The sequence below is a fragment of the Hylaeus volcanicus genome, chromosome 1 (genome assembly GCF_026283585.1).
Source record: "Hylaeus volcanicus isolate JK05 chromosome 1, UHH_iyHylVolc1.0_haploid, whole genome shotgun sequence".
Classification (NCBI taxonomy): domain Eukaryota; kingdom Metazoa; phylum Arthropoda; class Insecta; order Hymenoptera; family Colletidae; genus Hylaeus; species Hylaeus volcanicus.
In genome coordinates, this window is record NC_071976.1 from 18463686 (window position 1) to 18480928 (window position 17243).

General features: G+C 32.2%; 1 protein-coding gene across 12 annotated transcripts in view; it reads right to left on the minus strand.

The window, feature by feature from the left end:
- LOC128884637 (inositol 1,4,5-trisphosphate receptor) overlaps positions 1-17243 on the minus strand; it is a 113925-nt gene that overhangs the window by 56303 nt on the left and 40379 nt on the right. For all 12 annotated transcript variants that reach the window (XM_054138157.1, XM_054138146.1, XM_054138155.1 and 9 more), the window contains exon 2: positions 16463-16647. In XM_054138157.1, coding sequence (XP_053994132.1) covers positions 16463-16560 — 98 coding nt within the window. In that variant the 5' untranslated portion in view covers positions 16561-16647. The remainder of the gene's footprint in view (positions 1-16462; positions 16648-17243) is intronic.

A 17243-nucleotide genomic window follows, 5' to 3' on the forward strand; every position in this document is an offset into this window, starting at 1 on the left:
GATTTGTTCTTCCTTCTCATTCATTTGATTCTTGCTTTACATTACTTCGCATTTACTTACATAATTACTCTTCATAATTCTCTAGCATTCACATTAAGGTACGTACTCACGAGAGCATTTTTCGACGCACGAACGGTTCGACGCACGAGCCTGCGGACGCGTGAAATTCCGCCCAAAACCCGTCCACACGGGGCATTTTTCGACGCACGAAGGTCTCGACGCACGGCTGCTGCAGTCAGTAAGTATCGTTTATGCGTGCGAGCGAGCCCTGGGCGCGTACGAACACTATCCGACCTACTGTCGGTCCACATCAGAAGGATTTCCGTGCGCCAAATACTTGAAGAGGCCCCCCCTTGAAATTAAGAGTCCCTTTTCCGTACCGAACCCATGCCAGAAAGAGATTTCCTACTCCTCCAAAAAGGAAAAGTAAGCATTGGAACTCGGTTTTACCACATTAATTTATGTGTCGAGATAATGTTTTTAGTCACAGTGTTGAATCACAGTGAAATTAAAAGTTTCATTTAAGTACATTTTAAAAAGCTTTGTGAACCTAGCGACATTCAGAAAATTAACTTTTTTTTATATAAAATAGTAGTATTTCGTTTGTAGTTAATTGTATTAACAACAGTTTCTTTTTTAGTTTTTTTCAATTATTAAATAAAAAGAATTGAGAAAATAACCCGCACCTGACTTCAAGATATCTCAAATCTGTTTCTTCCACGTGATTCAGAATCGTTTGTAGTTGTTTAGAGTGATTTTCATTTCGTTTGAAGTTGAATAGATTAACAATTATAAACAATTTTTTAACCTCCCAAGAGCTAACTTCGTTAATTTTTAATATTTTTTAAATCCGCTTTTTCGGTGTGATTCAGAATGGTTTGAAGTTGATTTTCTTTTCGTTTGTACTAGAATGCTTTAGAAGTTATAACATTTGCATAACCGTTCAAGAATGAACTTGAACGGTTTGTGAATTTTCAATGCTTCTAAATCCCTCATTAGGGAAATCACTACAAACAACTACAAACGATTCTGAATCACGTGGGAAAAAACAGATTTGAGATATCTCGAAGTCGGGTGCGCGTAATTTTCTCAATTTTTTTTATTTAATAATTGAAAAAACTAAAAAAGAAACTGTTGTTACTACAATCAACTACAAACGAAATATTATCTAATACTATTTTGTATAAAAGAATGGTAACTTTCTGAAAATCGGGTGCCACGTTCACATAGTCATTTTAAGATACTATATTCTTTCCATACTTACATACGGATATTTACACTGAACGTACCAAGCGGTGTCAAATGACACTTTTCAAAATTTACTTTGAAATCGTTCATTCATTGTTATTTCTTTCGCTCATCCGACTTTCTGTAAATTTATATATTATCTGGTTATTCAGTGTATATAATTTATAATACTTTGCAGTCAGATGACTGAAGAGAGTGGGAGTGTGTATGCATCGAGACGTGATGAGAATAAACCTGTCGCATGACACCACCATTTTATGTCATTAACATACTACTTTATTTATATTCATTATTTGATATTCTATGTAAATAAATACGATGCATATATTTATATCTTTTGATTAAAACATTTGATCAGAAAAAGCACTATTTTGAACAATTTTTTCACTTAAATCGCTCTTTTCTCAAATTCCTTAAATGGTAGACAAATTTCGCGACCAGATTTGAATTCGGATTGTAAAAATCTATAAAAAAAAAATTCTACCACTTATAGTAAGTGAGAAACTAAAATTTTGTTGAAAAAGTCCAAGTTCAACTTACATTTTAAAGGTCAATCATTATCCGTATCACTTTCTCTATATTTTTCTCTTAATCTATGAAGTTTCAGCTTTAATTTCATACAAGAATCATCGCTCTATCTCATTTCGTTCAAGAGTTCTACGATTTTGACATAGATTTGGTCGATTTTGCCCGCTGTGCGCCGTACGCACGATCCTTTGATCATGAACCGACAGCAGTCGAAAAGCGTTCGTCAGCGCACAGGCCGTGAGCGATAGCCAGAAGTGAGGGTCAAACCGTTCGTGCGTCGAAAAATGCTCTCGTGAGTACGTACCTTTAGGTATAGCAACAGTCTGATGGGGCCCACTGGCACCCTATGGCTCGAGAACCTCGAGGTTGCTAAACCCATAATGTAGCTGGGTTCCATGGAAATGACCGACACAAATTTCGCCGACTAGATTCGATCGATACTAGTTATGACCAGCGCTATTTTTGATCGACACCAATATTGACCACGATGTACAGTCTCTGCATGGACAAATACATATATTATTTATTCTAATATCGTAAAGAGGTAAAGTTTGTTTATTTGTTTATTTGTATGTAGGGGTAATCTCCGATACTATTGAACCAATTTAAAATTTTTTTTCAGTAATAGAACATAGCTACACTATGATTTCACTTAAAAATCCTTTCACAAAATTTAAATAGCAGCTTAATTCTTAATCCTTATTCCTAGACCCCTGAACTTATTTTTTCGTTATTTCAAACATTTAGAAGAAATATGAAAGAAATGAAGACTTGGACAGAGGCGCGAATTGAACGGTCATCCGTGCGAACCAATCAGAGGATGGGTAGAGGCAATATGGCGTCGTACAAACCTGTCGAATTACGGCAAATACACACATCTTTATGTATTCGTATCTTTTAAACTGTTTGTTTCCTAAACTAAAGTTTTAACAAAAACAGGGCCCCTGAGCCAAAGTTCAGCCCAAGAAAAATTGTAACTTTGATAAATACGTGAAATAAATATTTGAGAATATATTTAAAAAATATTGGCTTGGCCTGATCTTTCTTGTGGTCACTATTGTTTTTAAAATGCCTAATAGGGCCTATATAAATGTCAAATGTGATGATCTTACCTTTATATGTATGTAGCCTAGTATACTAATAGAAATTATTGCTTTTCATAAGATTAGCAACAAAAGAATTTTACATCAGCATTCTTTCTATTTTATTTGGTGGGGTAATTTTAATCACCTAATACAATGCATTGTTGGGATAGTATTTCAGTAGAGATACATATCTGTCGGTAATTACTCCTCACAGCCATAACACTGTTTAATTACTGGCAATATATCAGGTTTGTCATTACCCAAACAGTACTACAATGTTCACCGCGATAATTCTGATCAGTCACTTAAAACGTTTTCAAAGTCTAACATTTTCTGCTTATAGTGTAATCCACATTCACGATAACAATGAAATCAGTTTTTTTTTTCATGGGATTAGTAGTTCAAAATTTAATTTCAATTTTTAATAAGTAGTCAATATTTAAACTTATCGTAATATTATTAACACAATCGCGACCGGCAGATATTTTACGTTTCTAATACCGAGTACTGACGAAAATAAAATTCTGAAGCTGAAAATCGCAAATTTGTATCGTTAGAGCGAAGATAAAAATGACAAAATATGTTTTGAAATATCGATATTGTAAATATGTAGTGTATAAAATAAAAAGATTTTCATAACCAGAAATAGAATTTGAAGTGACGTGAATTCATATCAGCAATCGCGAATGTGTTAACACTATGCTGTCCGCAGATCAAATTAAGATTTTTTCGTTTGGCGCCTGTAGAACTGACACCATAGTGATGCCACCGGACGACATAGTGTTAACATTCGACTATGTGTATTATATTACAAATTATAATTACAAACACGAATGATACTTTATCGAGCGATACAGTCATTTTCCTAGAAATAGACGATTCCATTATTCTAAGAAGCTTACAACAACTTGAATCATTATTAAAACACGTAATGCAGTTCCCCAGAGAGTCTATCGATTTTTTCCACATCAGAGATCCCAACGTCAGCTTCTTAAACGCTTTGAAATGATTGTAAATACATTCCCGTGGCCGTCGTCTGGATAATTCAAACAACTTTGCAACTTCTTCGTGTACGCACCTCGCAGCATTCTTTTGTTCGCTTATATTTATGTTAAGCATAAAGTAAAGGTAACATTCTTTTTCTCTGAACATCAACCTTTCATCCTGCTTGATTCGGCTTTTCTGCGGGATATTATTTTAATTATCTTATTTTCATTTGGCGAATAAAATTAATAAATATACAAAGGTATCAAAACTCAATAAAGTACAAAAATAACTGGCTCACCCATTGAAGTGTAATATGAGTATCAAAAAAGTTCACAATGTTTGAGTCAGTTTTTATGTAGAATGTTATTTTATTTGGGTAATTGTTTTAATTTGGCAACTGAAGTCATTAAATAAAAAAAAAAAAATAGAAAAATAATTAGTTAAGGAAAATTAAACATTATAATAAGATAAAATCCGATTGCCATCATTGTAAGTCATTCGCGCATTTTCTTTGTTTTTGCTAATCAACTTGAAGTACTTAATCTTTGACCACCGTCGAGATAATATAGTAAAGTTTACGTCAAGTCTCCGTCAAGCAATGATCCGTCGCGATCTTATTTAAGAGTCTATTCATGCCAGTGAATGCTACCGAAGTGGGCAAAGTGTGCCTGACCTATTTTTTTGGAGTGGTCGAGCGAGCCGAATGGAACTTGGCAATTAAGCGCTCTTCGCGCAAAGCGTGACAATTTCGTTCGCAAATTCGTTTTCGCCATTCGAAGGTTCACCTGCAGCTTTCCAAAAACGAAAAGCGACCGAATCAGATAAACTTTTTTAATGAGAATCCTTTCAGTTAGAATAAAAGTCCTATTTATGTCACTTTAACGTTTTTGAAACATGAATTATGTTTGGAAAAAAAATGTAAGTGTATACAAGTTTATTTACCATTGAAGGTTTTACTATTTTTATACATAAACAATTGATCCATCAAATGATGTCCCAATGCTCAAACAGCTTTTCATTGGTGAATTAGGTAGGAAAAGCTGGAAGCTCAATGCTAAATAAATTTCACTATTTATTTTTGAACAGTAATCGATGTACAAATAATAAAAATAACCATGTAAAAATAAAATAGAAGTATACAGTTTTATCCAATTCTTCACAAATGCCAGTAATTTAAATACCCATTCTCTTTAATTCGAGCATTACAATATTTATACCCGACTTGGAGTATAATGTAAACACCAATGCACTTTTCAGATACCATATATTCTTGCTAATTTAACGGCTCTCTTGTCGTTTTCCAATGCATGAATCATTTCATGTTCTGTTTCTTCCGATAATACTCCCCGTTTCCGCCTTGACGTCATTATTAAATGACGTGCAACAACGTCACGTTGATAATGACGATAAGAATAGATTTCAATCGTTATACAGAGATATTCCACTAAGAAACGCTCTATCGAGATAATTACTACAAACAACTCTCGGGTAATTAATTTCCATCTTTAAAATCCAACGTTTCCACGCTCGCATTTCTGCAAAACTACAAAAAACGTATTGTCAACGAGAAGTTTAACAATGTTATTTAAGTTCAAAATGATATTTGCAAAGATACCAACACATTTACATTTGTTTACTTTTATGATTTTTAGGTATGCTTTTCGTGTCTTTTATAATTAAATAATTAACTAAACACAATTTACGTACAAATATTGTCACAATTCTAAAGTACTGAAGTATATGTGTTGTTTCTAACCATAGTTATTTTCTTGGAAAAGGCAATTGCAACTTTTAACACATTAATATTAGTAAATTGTGTGTATATGTAAATTTAATGAATTCAGTTGTAGTACTTATAAATACAACAGACTTTAAGTAGCTATAGGAATAATTTATATATCATAATAATTTCCAACGCTAATTTATACAGAAATCGTATTGTAAAATCATACAGTGACGGGCAAAGGAAATTTAAAATTGGCATCTGTATATGTGTAACTGTTACTTCCACATAACGCATATCATTTTATTCTTGCCACTGCTAATATAGCCTGTGGTATCCCCTTCACACGGTACGGGATAAATATTATTTTATTTATACAACTGCATCTACATCGAACATAACTAATTTATTTTATGCGATACCTGCATCGGACAAAAATAAACTGAACATTTTGTAGACAATAATAGTGTAGCAAAATAATAAACGTACGTAGACCACTGCTTGTATTTCCGTGTATACGTTCACGTCAATTATAACTTCTGCTTGTATTTACATAGATGAGAAAGAATAATAAACAATTCATGAATATTACAGTTAGTATAAAATGTAGTGCAGTCAATAATTTAATCAATTAGATTAGTTCTAATTTATATAGGGCAAGAAAAACTTTAGTTTGGAAGAGATAATAAAATGATTTGTAAAATAAACGAAACAGTCCTTGCTTGTCAATCGTAATTAATAATAATGGAAAACATACAAAATATCATAAAAATTTAATTATAATAACATTGACTGTATTAATTACAATAACATATACATAGTTAGTGTTTCGTTAAAAAACAATATAAATATAGGAAATATAATCGTAGAAACTTATTATTAATCTTATTATTAGACAGCTTGTTTCTTCACTTGCTCCATTATTTCAAATATATTACCTACTGCTTCAATCAAACGCTTCATTTTTCTGATTTTATTATTTCGTATGATGTATGTACTTATGAAAAATTCATTGCTCTCATAGTATTATATTGGGCTGTCTGGAAAGTCCATGCCGATTTTTAGTAGCCGATACAGGTCTGAATATATCGAAATGGCTGAAAACAAATAAAATGTGAACATTCCTTAAGAGGTGGAAAGGTTGTGGAACAAAATGGTACATATATAATTCAATAAATATACATCAAAATTCAAATATGCCTTTGAATTTTTCTTAAAAATAGGCATGAACTTTCCGGACAACCCAATATATCATTTCAGTTTATAAAATTACAGTGCTTTTTCTCGAATCGCTAACCTCTTAAACTTTCTGTCGTCCGTCACCGTAAATCAATATAAATAAATTCTTTTTATTTGACAAACTTCAACTGTAACACCTATGATTTCTAACGCTGGCCTTAAAACACAGATTCGAAACATAAAAGTAAATTCATCTTTAACTGTGAAAAATGATTATCCTGCAATTTGTACAATACGTGAACCTGTCCACGAGATAAGGAATCGTTAAAACAATAAAATACTCGGTTTACGTAAGTTCCATCGTACATGTAACCATCCGCTTATGAACCGCGAAAAACACTAGACTCTATTTCTCTACTCTGTTCGAGGAAAGCGTTTCTGTTTACTGATAGATTATTTTACTCGATGCTTTCCCCGATAATGGCTTAAAGATACTTGGGTTAACGTCGACAGCAGATACCCTTTGAAAACGTCTGCGCAGTCGAGTACACGATAGACAGGGTCGATTATAAAGAGATCGCCTTATTACCCGCCCGTATCGACGTATTCTATCTTTATATCGCCTGAAACCATCAGCGCGTGGATAATACACGCGCGCAAAGAATAGCAATCGCGACGTTATAATGTCTTCGCGTGGTGGTGGTGGGGGGTGGGGATATATATATTCAACGGAAACAGGTGCCGTGGGCAGGTCAGGATTTATTCATAAGCCGATTAATAACTTTCCCGTAGCCGTCGTGGCGACAAAACGTTTCATCAAACTCACCTTTCGAAATCAAGGGAAAACAATCATCTACATATAAATGAGGCGGATTAGATTTGCCCCTGATGTGAACTCGTGTGTAAGTGAATAGCAATTGATAGCAATTTGTAAAAGGGTTTTTGAAAAGGACTTTAGGATTTTCTTTTTAAACACTAGGTTTATGGAGCACAGTAACGTTAACGCATTTCAAATTTCACAAGGTTTGACAGAACGCATTTATGCTTTTCACCATTTATCTTTACTTGTATCTAGGTATAGTGACAAGCATGTACCTAAATTTATTAAGATTGAAAATCTTTTTATTTTCGAACAGCCGAAATTCATGTCCCGTTATATGGTGAAAAATGCTGCAAGGCGATGAAATGGGTGGGTAGTAACAGAATAAATATGTCTCGTTACACAGCTTGTCGTGAGATATTTTTCTATATTTTAATATCTACTGATTGGAACAATCAAAACTTAATCCGAAATAATTCAACATTTATGAACATACAGTATCATTCAGTGTTCGATTAAACATTAATAACAATTACGGTTCAGAATAAGTATTCATTCGAGACATTAATCGTGAGATATTTGTCAATATTTTAATATCTATTGATTGCAACAAAAAAATATTAATTTCTGACAATAGTTAAATTAATTATTAACAATACTAACAATATAAAGTGTAAAGTGCAGAGTGTAAAGTGGTGTGGATGGTTTTTGGCATTTATCGTATAGAAATTTGTGCATTCAAGGAGATTTTAGTGTAGTAACAAAAGAATGTTCCGTTACAATTGGCTCTTAGTACGTCACGAACCAATGAAGGGGTTTTCGGAAAAATAAAAATGTTCTGTCGCGGAAAATCATTAAGTATGGTGAAGCAGGTGGCAGTTCGCGATCAGTTAGTCGTGAGATATCCTGTCACTTGATTTTCAATCTCTCCAACTCTTGGATGTGCGCGAAGTCTGTAAATTTTTTTAACAAAACCTCCTAATTAATTTTCGTAAATCGACTTCACTTATTACAGCATTATTTCAGTAATAGAAAAATGATAAGAAATCTCGATAAACCTAGTGTTAATGAAATACAAATCTTAAGAGATATTATTTCTGTATCAATAGGTACATGACGTTTCAACCATTTTTTATGATTCTTTCCAAATAATATAAGTAAGACGATAACTCTTAAAATTAAGGGTAAAAAAATTAAAGAATAAAATATTATACAGGAGCAAATAGGAAAAAACAAATAAGGCGAGAAGAATTACAGGAAAAAAATTTTCTTGTAAGATGAAAACATATAGTGCAATATATTAAAATTTGAGTTACGCAGTATAAGTATATTACTGTAATATATATTAAAATATATTTCACAGTGGACCACTAGAACCTTGCTTGTATTCGATGGAATAAATGTAATCGATAAATCTCTACATGCTATTTTTACACGCGTCATCGATTATTGAAATCTTTGTATTCAGGTGTATTTCTTGCCAACAATATTTTCATTTTCACTTATTAACATCAAGTGATCTTTGGGAATCCATTCTTCGCGTGTATATTAAACTTGATTTTGTTTAATAATAACGTGGACACTATTGACTTTACGAGAAATCCAGAAAAGTAATTTAATTTGATAGTTCAGTATATAACTAATACTAATATTCTGATTCTTAGATTCAGAAAAGGTTTTTATTTTTAGTTCTACTTCAATAATGAACAATTTGTAAACGCTAAAGAGTATCATGAATTTAAATTATCAGAACGTTTCATAAAGAAAACGGTTCGGAAGACGTTCTCTAATTATTTTCCAACGCGCAGCCATTGGAATTATGTCTATATGTATATGCACAAAGCTAATTCTACACGACTGATTAAAAGCTAAAACGCATTGCAATGTCATATCTACGTTTATTCACGTGGAATTGATGCGTAGATAGCTGAGAGAAATCATAATCCTCTTTAACGACATATAATGTATCTTACTTAACAACAATAAAATAATTTGATTGAGGATATCTTACTTTTCTGTGGAACATTTCTAGAATGATAAGAGAGATCCCAAAAGATCGAAAATAATAACCTTACACTCCTAAACAAGCTTTCATCTATTTTATGATTCGACGTTTCACGAAAGAAGTTAATCAATGGTCTCTTTTGAGTAAAAAAATATAATTGAGACCAAAAATAATTTGTTAACATTTGACAACTATTATGATATTTATATTATAAGTGATACGCGATTAACTATCAAATTTAAAAAAAAAATATACAACATTTGAGAAATGAAAATATCGACGCGAATGTAAAAATGGATATTGAGAAGTATTAAAATAAAAATTAAAATAAGGATTATTCTACAGTTTCAAATACTTTGTTAACTGTATTAAGTTAATTATTGGATAAAAATGGATAAATATGAGACTAAAATAATTTAAAAAATATAAATATTGAATTATATCTGCTTACACAATTTTTTACTGAAATAACATTTTATTGTTAACACCAACGAAAATAGTTTTTGAGTTACGAATGAAGCACTCTACTTGCGCAGAATACTTAATGGAGTTTTGGGTTGGTAAACATCTTTTGTTAGTACTCCTGGCCAAAGTATTAGTGCCTGTGAGACAAGACTGTTGTCAGCCATTAGGCGATACTGTTTATGGTTGGTCGGTTAGCGTCGACGTAAAAAAGACGATGTCAAACATTCTGATCCAACGTGAAAGGTCCATCTACCCACGGAAGGTCTTTTTTCGTCCTGTAATCGAATCTGAGAGACCTTTTTCCGCGGCTGGGTTAGTTTGAAGAGAAATTAGGTCGCAATTAGGGCACCTCACTCTCGTCAAATTTATTTTTTCCACGCGTATAGAGCTGATAAACAATATTTTATAGTTCCAAAATAAAAGCAATACTGTTTATTTCCTTATTTTTATTTTGTATTATATTTGTATTTAGAAGACAATCTTATTCGTATAAATATCGAGCTTTTTGTTGGAGTTATAAAGGGATATTTGCGTTATAAGTTTATCAAATTTCAAGTCAATATATAGTGAGAGGAAATAATAGAAAGGGAATTAGTAAGAGAAAAAAAATTATCCATTAATATTTTTCATTAAACTTGTTAAAGTCCTATTATATTGGCCATTTTTCGAATTCCGCTATAATCTTGCCAGTATACAATTTTTACGACTTAGAACTTTGAGAAAATATAAAGAATGAAAAATCGATTTGCTTTTACCTCCAATCTAGGCCTCTTAAATATAGAACTTAAACACACCGTTCACTTTATAAGTTCGCCCTCTTGCACGCTAGTACATACCTGACGTACTAATTGTCTACTTACATTTTACGATCAATATTAATTCAGCGGCTTCTTGACATATGTTGCATAACTGAAACTTCTGTTAGGATAAGCATTAACGAAGTTAGTGCTTACTCGGTTACTTTTTTGTGAATACGGAGCGCAACATATATCATCTGACATCGTTCCTTAATTTTAAGATTTTATGCAAAAATGAGAAAACCTTCTGAAATCGTAGTTTGATGACGAAGTATCTTTCGCCGAGGGCTATTTCGAGACTAATCGTGGTTTTTGTTACGCATGTTCACGTGCAACACGGTTATCGACTAATGAGGAGCTGAAATTTGATTATAGATGTTCAATGACTTTAATCACTTCTAATAGACTGTCCGTAATACACTGCAGCGCAGAGGAACATTCCTAATACAACCTATAGTGGAACCTCGATAACCGCTTCGTGTGATTATTCGGATAACCAATCCACATAACAAGCAATTCCATTTCTGCAAATAAATTCCATTGTATTAAAATGAGAATTCTAAAGATGATTAATATGGTTTTCGTTTTATGTTACATAAAACTTTAAATTTGAATTATAAAGTGGAAGTATGTTACATGTAATACATGTTAAAATATATTTCACAATGGACCAATAAAAATCACTATATGGTATCTTTATACATCGTCTATTATTGGAATTAAATCTTGCTCATGTTTGTACTAATGGTCTATTTCTTATATACCAACAAACTACTACGTCTCAAGTGAAATATTTGCAATTTCACTAATTAGCAATAAATGATTATCTATCTTCACATATACCTTAAGCTTGATTGCCTTGACTAATAAAATAGAGACAATTGTTATCAGCTTTGTAGAAATTCACAAATATAATTTCATTCCTCAAAACTTCACTTAAAAAAAAAACGTTACTTTTCGTTTAACTTTCGATTTTTTTAAATTACTATAGTAATTTTATAATTACATCATAATATAATTGTAGTCAATAATTAAAATGATTAAATTAAATTATCTTAGTGAAGCAGGAATCGCAGGCAATCGTTCAAAACATTGTTAAGAACAAAGTTACGAATTAAATTTGAGAATTGATTCATACAAAGAATGCTTTGGAAGTCCAAAAAAGTACTGCTCCAAAATTAAACATTAAACCCTCAGAGTAAACCGATATTACTTTAATTTCGACATCCCCAACTTTAAATAAAATAATATAATTGAAACTAAATTTGCTCAGCTGTTTTCATGGTAAATGATTCTTCGCGATTGAGTATATAATCTCTTGGGATTATATGGAATTTCTTTTCCCTGAACGTGAATGTTTAAACTTTTCAGTGATAGTGTATCTTCTTAGCGGTTCAAGTACACGATGTAATACAGCAGAGGAATATATCGTTTACATTAATTCGTTGTGTGTTTTCCTTCGCCGGCGTGGCGCTCTTTAAGACCAGGATTACGTATGCAAACACCTGTCGCTAATACACGCGGCCAACTGAGCCTTTTACACGGAACCAGTCCTAGAGGAGTAGAACTTGCGCATAATTGCTATTTTAATAAACCGGATCGTGTGAATGTACAAAAAAACTAACGTTTTTCTGGTGATTAGTCGTTCCCAGAGATCAATAGACCCTGGGTTTCTTTGCTTCATACAGTTCATAATTAAGTATATCCATTCACGAGGCGTTGCTTTAAAATTATAAATAATGAAGTAATTTGGCTCATGCTTGTTTATTAGAAAATTTAATTTATTGCTTCCGCTGTAGAAGCAGTATCAAACGAAACGTTTTCGACCCCTATGATTGGCCCTTTTTCACAAACGTATACGTTATAGTAAAATTAATGAAAAATTAATTTATGAAGAAACGTATTTTAGATAACCCATATTTATGGAGAGGTTTCAATTAATTTCTCATAAATTTTTAGGTATCCCTTTACGAAGAGGATACAATCATAGGGGTTGAAAAAGATTCCATTGGTATTGTTTGAGTCATATAGAATAAAATTATCTTATTTGAATCATGTTGAAAGATAGTTCAAATTAGTACAATGTAACGGTGAAAGATGTTTACTGTAATATATGCATCGATGCTAACAATTTATTCTTAATTTTTTATCTCACATATTTAAAAACAATTTTAAATGTCCAAGTTTGTGTCTTTAAAAAAATGTCAAAGGAAAAATATGAATAGTTCAAAGTGTACTATATGCAAAAATATATAAAATATCAACAATAATATGCATGTTAAATTGTTTAGAAGATAAGATATATTTTGATTTATATTTCAATTCTTTTTCTGTATCTATGCAAGTATCAATTTACATAAACATCCCCAGTTCAATAATAATAAATATTACAAATTACATAAACTAAATTTTAGAAAGTCGAAAGTGCTGCAATTTGGATAATTTCATCCTACGATAGAAAATGCATGCCTCAAAATATTCATCACTACACCGCGGAACGACGCTCCGAAAGATTTCAAAGGAGAAGATATCAGTGTTTGCATTGAATATCTAATCAACCCAGTGGGATTGCGGAAAACAGTTCAAAACGTGATAGCCGCATTAGGATTATTCGAGTGCTCGCCGTTGGAACTGAAAATCTTTTCCTCCTGCGCGAGCACGACAAGAAGGAAGATTGATCGTTACGTGAAACGCAAACAGCCAGGCAGTTCTGAGATTGGAACGTTTTGATACGAACACGAGGGGTTGATACGAATTCCCCCAAGAGAATCTAAACGAGGTGAAAGAAACTAACAATGCATGTTTGATGTGTCAACCCTTCTAGCTAATTATTTGTAGTGCGAAGTCACGTCCCAAACGTTGACACATTTGTTTGATAATGGTCGTTTCTGGATGATTATAACTAGACTGTGAATCTTTATGCAAAATAAAATCTTCGCGAACGTGCCTATAAAAATGGAACCCAAATAGGAATTTATTTTATTCTGCAAATATTATAACACGAACTTTACCTTTAATCTTTTTTATATTCTTGCATATTGTTTGGATTTTGCAGGCTCTTGCACATTCAAATTTCCTATAAATACATAAAGATCCGCAGTCTAATTATAACAAATTGTGATTACTATCTTTTGATTTTATAAGATTTTATGGGATACGAAAAATATCTTTAACTATTTCTGATAAAAATGATATTTTATTTTATATTCAACTTTTTAGAGAAAGAGTCATCATTTTCTTAGTATCCCATTAAAGATTTTTCGAATTTTCCTTTACTATCTAAGGGTGTATTATCGAAACTCTGAAGTGTTAGAAAACATCGAAATAAAGACGATTTGTTCGGTTGAGACAGGAGGAAACACTCTCCATATCATTCGTTTCCATACCGTTTCAAATTAATTATTTTTATAAAAGAACAATATTTTATCTATAAATATTGATACATCAGAATGAATATGATAAATATTATACAATGTTATTGCACATCATACAAAAAATAAAACAATTTTGAATACATTCAGCACCGATTTTTGCATTGCGTTTAAAATTTTTAGATTAAAAGTAAGTCTATATTTGCTTCCTTACTTTTAAACTCTCGTATTAATAACGCATTTTAATTTTCCTATTTATCTACATACCTCTGCTACGAAACAAAAATATTATATTGTACTTTCTTCGTTTCATTTTTATGTTTCTTACTATTTAAAATTGGAATGTCTGCCCTTGTTAATAATCATTTATGTATGTTTGTACATTGTTCCCCTTTCTTATATTATTGATATGTAGATACTCGAAGATAGGTACTTGAAATAGTAACAAAACATAATTTTTCAAGTAATAGAGAATTCCAGATACATCATCGATTTTCGAAAACAAGTCGGTGTTCACAATTAACATGGAAAGAAGAATTACCTACGCTAAACAATCGCACGAATCATACGATTCTTATAATTGTAATGTATTGTAATGTGAATGTTGGATGCATGTTTATATTTAAACCACTAGATATGTTTGTACGTTTTATAGTTATCAGTTATGTTTATCAATTTGAGTTAGTAATTTATTGATTAGTCATTCATTTTGTATTGCGATTTTATTTTGTCTGTTATATTGTGTGTTGTCTTGGAATTTTGACAGTTTTCGCCGAACCTCAAAATAAATATCCTTACATAATTAACAATGCCAAATGGAATCATTAAAACAAAAATGATTAAGGCACGATCCTACAGAAACGTGGAAGATTTGAAACTCTACATGTGTATAGAGCATCGAGAAATATTTGACATTTATTTTTTTATTTTTGCCCTTTTCATATTTAGAAGATGAAACTGATCCTCAAAGTTCAGAAGAGGTTCAAAAGTACAATCTCCCCTTCAAACGATTAGTATGAAAGTTGGTAAATTTTATGAAGCTACCTTAAAAACCCCAAAGCACCAACTTTCATTCTCATTGAATATCTTTTCCATTTTTGTCTGCCATTTTTCATTTTTAAAGTTTTAATACCGGGTTCGCAAACAACGACCCCAAAAACTTCACAATATAAATTTTCATCCAAATCGAGTTACTTTTCGCATTTTGTTCCTCCGTGTGGATGCATCATGTTGAGTTCCTAAACATTAATTTCAGATTTAGAATCAGTGCTCCCAAAAACCCTTGCATACCAAGCTTTAAGATAATACTTCAAAAGGAAAAATGTATATTTGTATATTCTAATATGAACATTAATGGGTGGTTTTAGCCCCGAGATATGAAAACGGACTAAAATTAAAAAATACGTATTAAATATTTATCAATGTTTTGCATGCATGCAAAGTTTCAGAACAATCGGCGGCGAATACTGTTAGAACGGGCGCAATCTGTTTGGTACGTCATATATAAGCATTTCAATGAAAATGTTTTAGCCACAAATGTTTGTCTAAATCCATTTTCTATGTTACCAAGCACGAACAAGTAAAAAAAAAATAGAAATATTATTTTTGTCCACGTTTGTCTATCATTCGCCGCACTGTCGCTGCGATTGTCTCCACTTAGCATCGTTCCGACACGTCATTGTCGATCCGATATTGTTTAACAATAGTCTCGATTCCGCGTGACACACGGAACGGTAATAATTATTCTCGGTTCGCGTAATTGTATTTCCTATGCCTAGTTTATAATAAATGGTTATTAACATAACTTGTTATATTCACTGTCCTCGCGCATATCTAACAAGTACCAAAAAAATATATTCTTGTTCTAGATTGTAGAATTTTCTAGAGATAACTAGTGGTGGAAGAATTTAGGGGATGATAGGGTTAGATAGTTGGCAAAAGAGTATAGTACTTCTAGCTGATATTCTTGAGAAAGAATCAAACATTAACTCCTTTAGATAATTATTACACTATTTAAAGAAAAACATCTTATCAAAGTAAGAGATTACTTGATGACTGAAGTATTTGTTAAAAATTAATATTAATTTCAATGTTTTAAAACAATTGGAAGCTGAAACCGAAAAACAATTCCAAGGAGCATTTCCATCATTCCAGCGTCCCAGAATCAGTATGCAACGGAGATTCGCAGTCGTCAGCTTATGAAATCGTAGTATAAGGTAGCAAGTTAGAGCTACTTGATGAATATTCAACTTACCCGAGGGTAGAAAGAAATCCTGAGACGCTTCCTTCCGCGTAGAGGCTGACGATGTCGCCCAGGTGGAGGAAGCTCGCCGAGCCGAGGATCTCACCCATCTTGACGCTGTTGTTCTCGAGTCTTCTCGGTACCTCTAAGTCGGAGATGTTCTGCCTTTTAACCGAGTGAATTATTCATGGCTACACCTACAGAGGGAGAAAACGATCGTTAATGCCAGTGGCTAGTGGACGCAGTTTGCGGGATATAAATGGTGCGAGCCTATTTATCCACTAATAAAGATGCCTTTGGAGATATCGTGTTCAGAGATAAACAACATCTTATTGGAATAATGCATAACGAATGCAATTAAGGGGGCATTTCACTGTGAACGCACAAAAAAAAGCATATTTTTAATCATTTTTTCCTCAGGAACTATTGCATAAAATTGAATGAATGTTTTTTCCCCTTAAAAGTATGATTAAGGAAAGTAAACAAAAAAATTTTTTTTTAGTAAAAAATATTTCGTCATTTATTTACAAAATAATATGCATGTGTGCAGAAAAAAAAATTTATCCGCTGGCGCAGGTGATTTTGGCTCTCCTAGTAATCTGAAACAGAAAATCTAAAGAGTTTATTAAACTACATATGTCGTCACACCTATGGTTGGAACCTCTACTTATTTATTTCATCGAAAATAAACAAAATGGCAGCGTTTCTTGTGAAAGAGAGAAAAAAAACACTTTTTCTGTACCGTAAATAAGGTGAAATTGTAAGTAAAAATCAAGATATCGACTACTTGGAG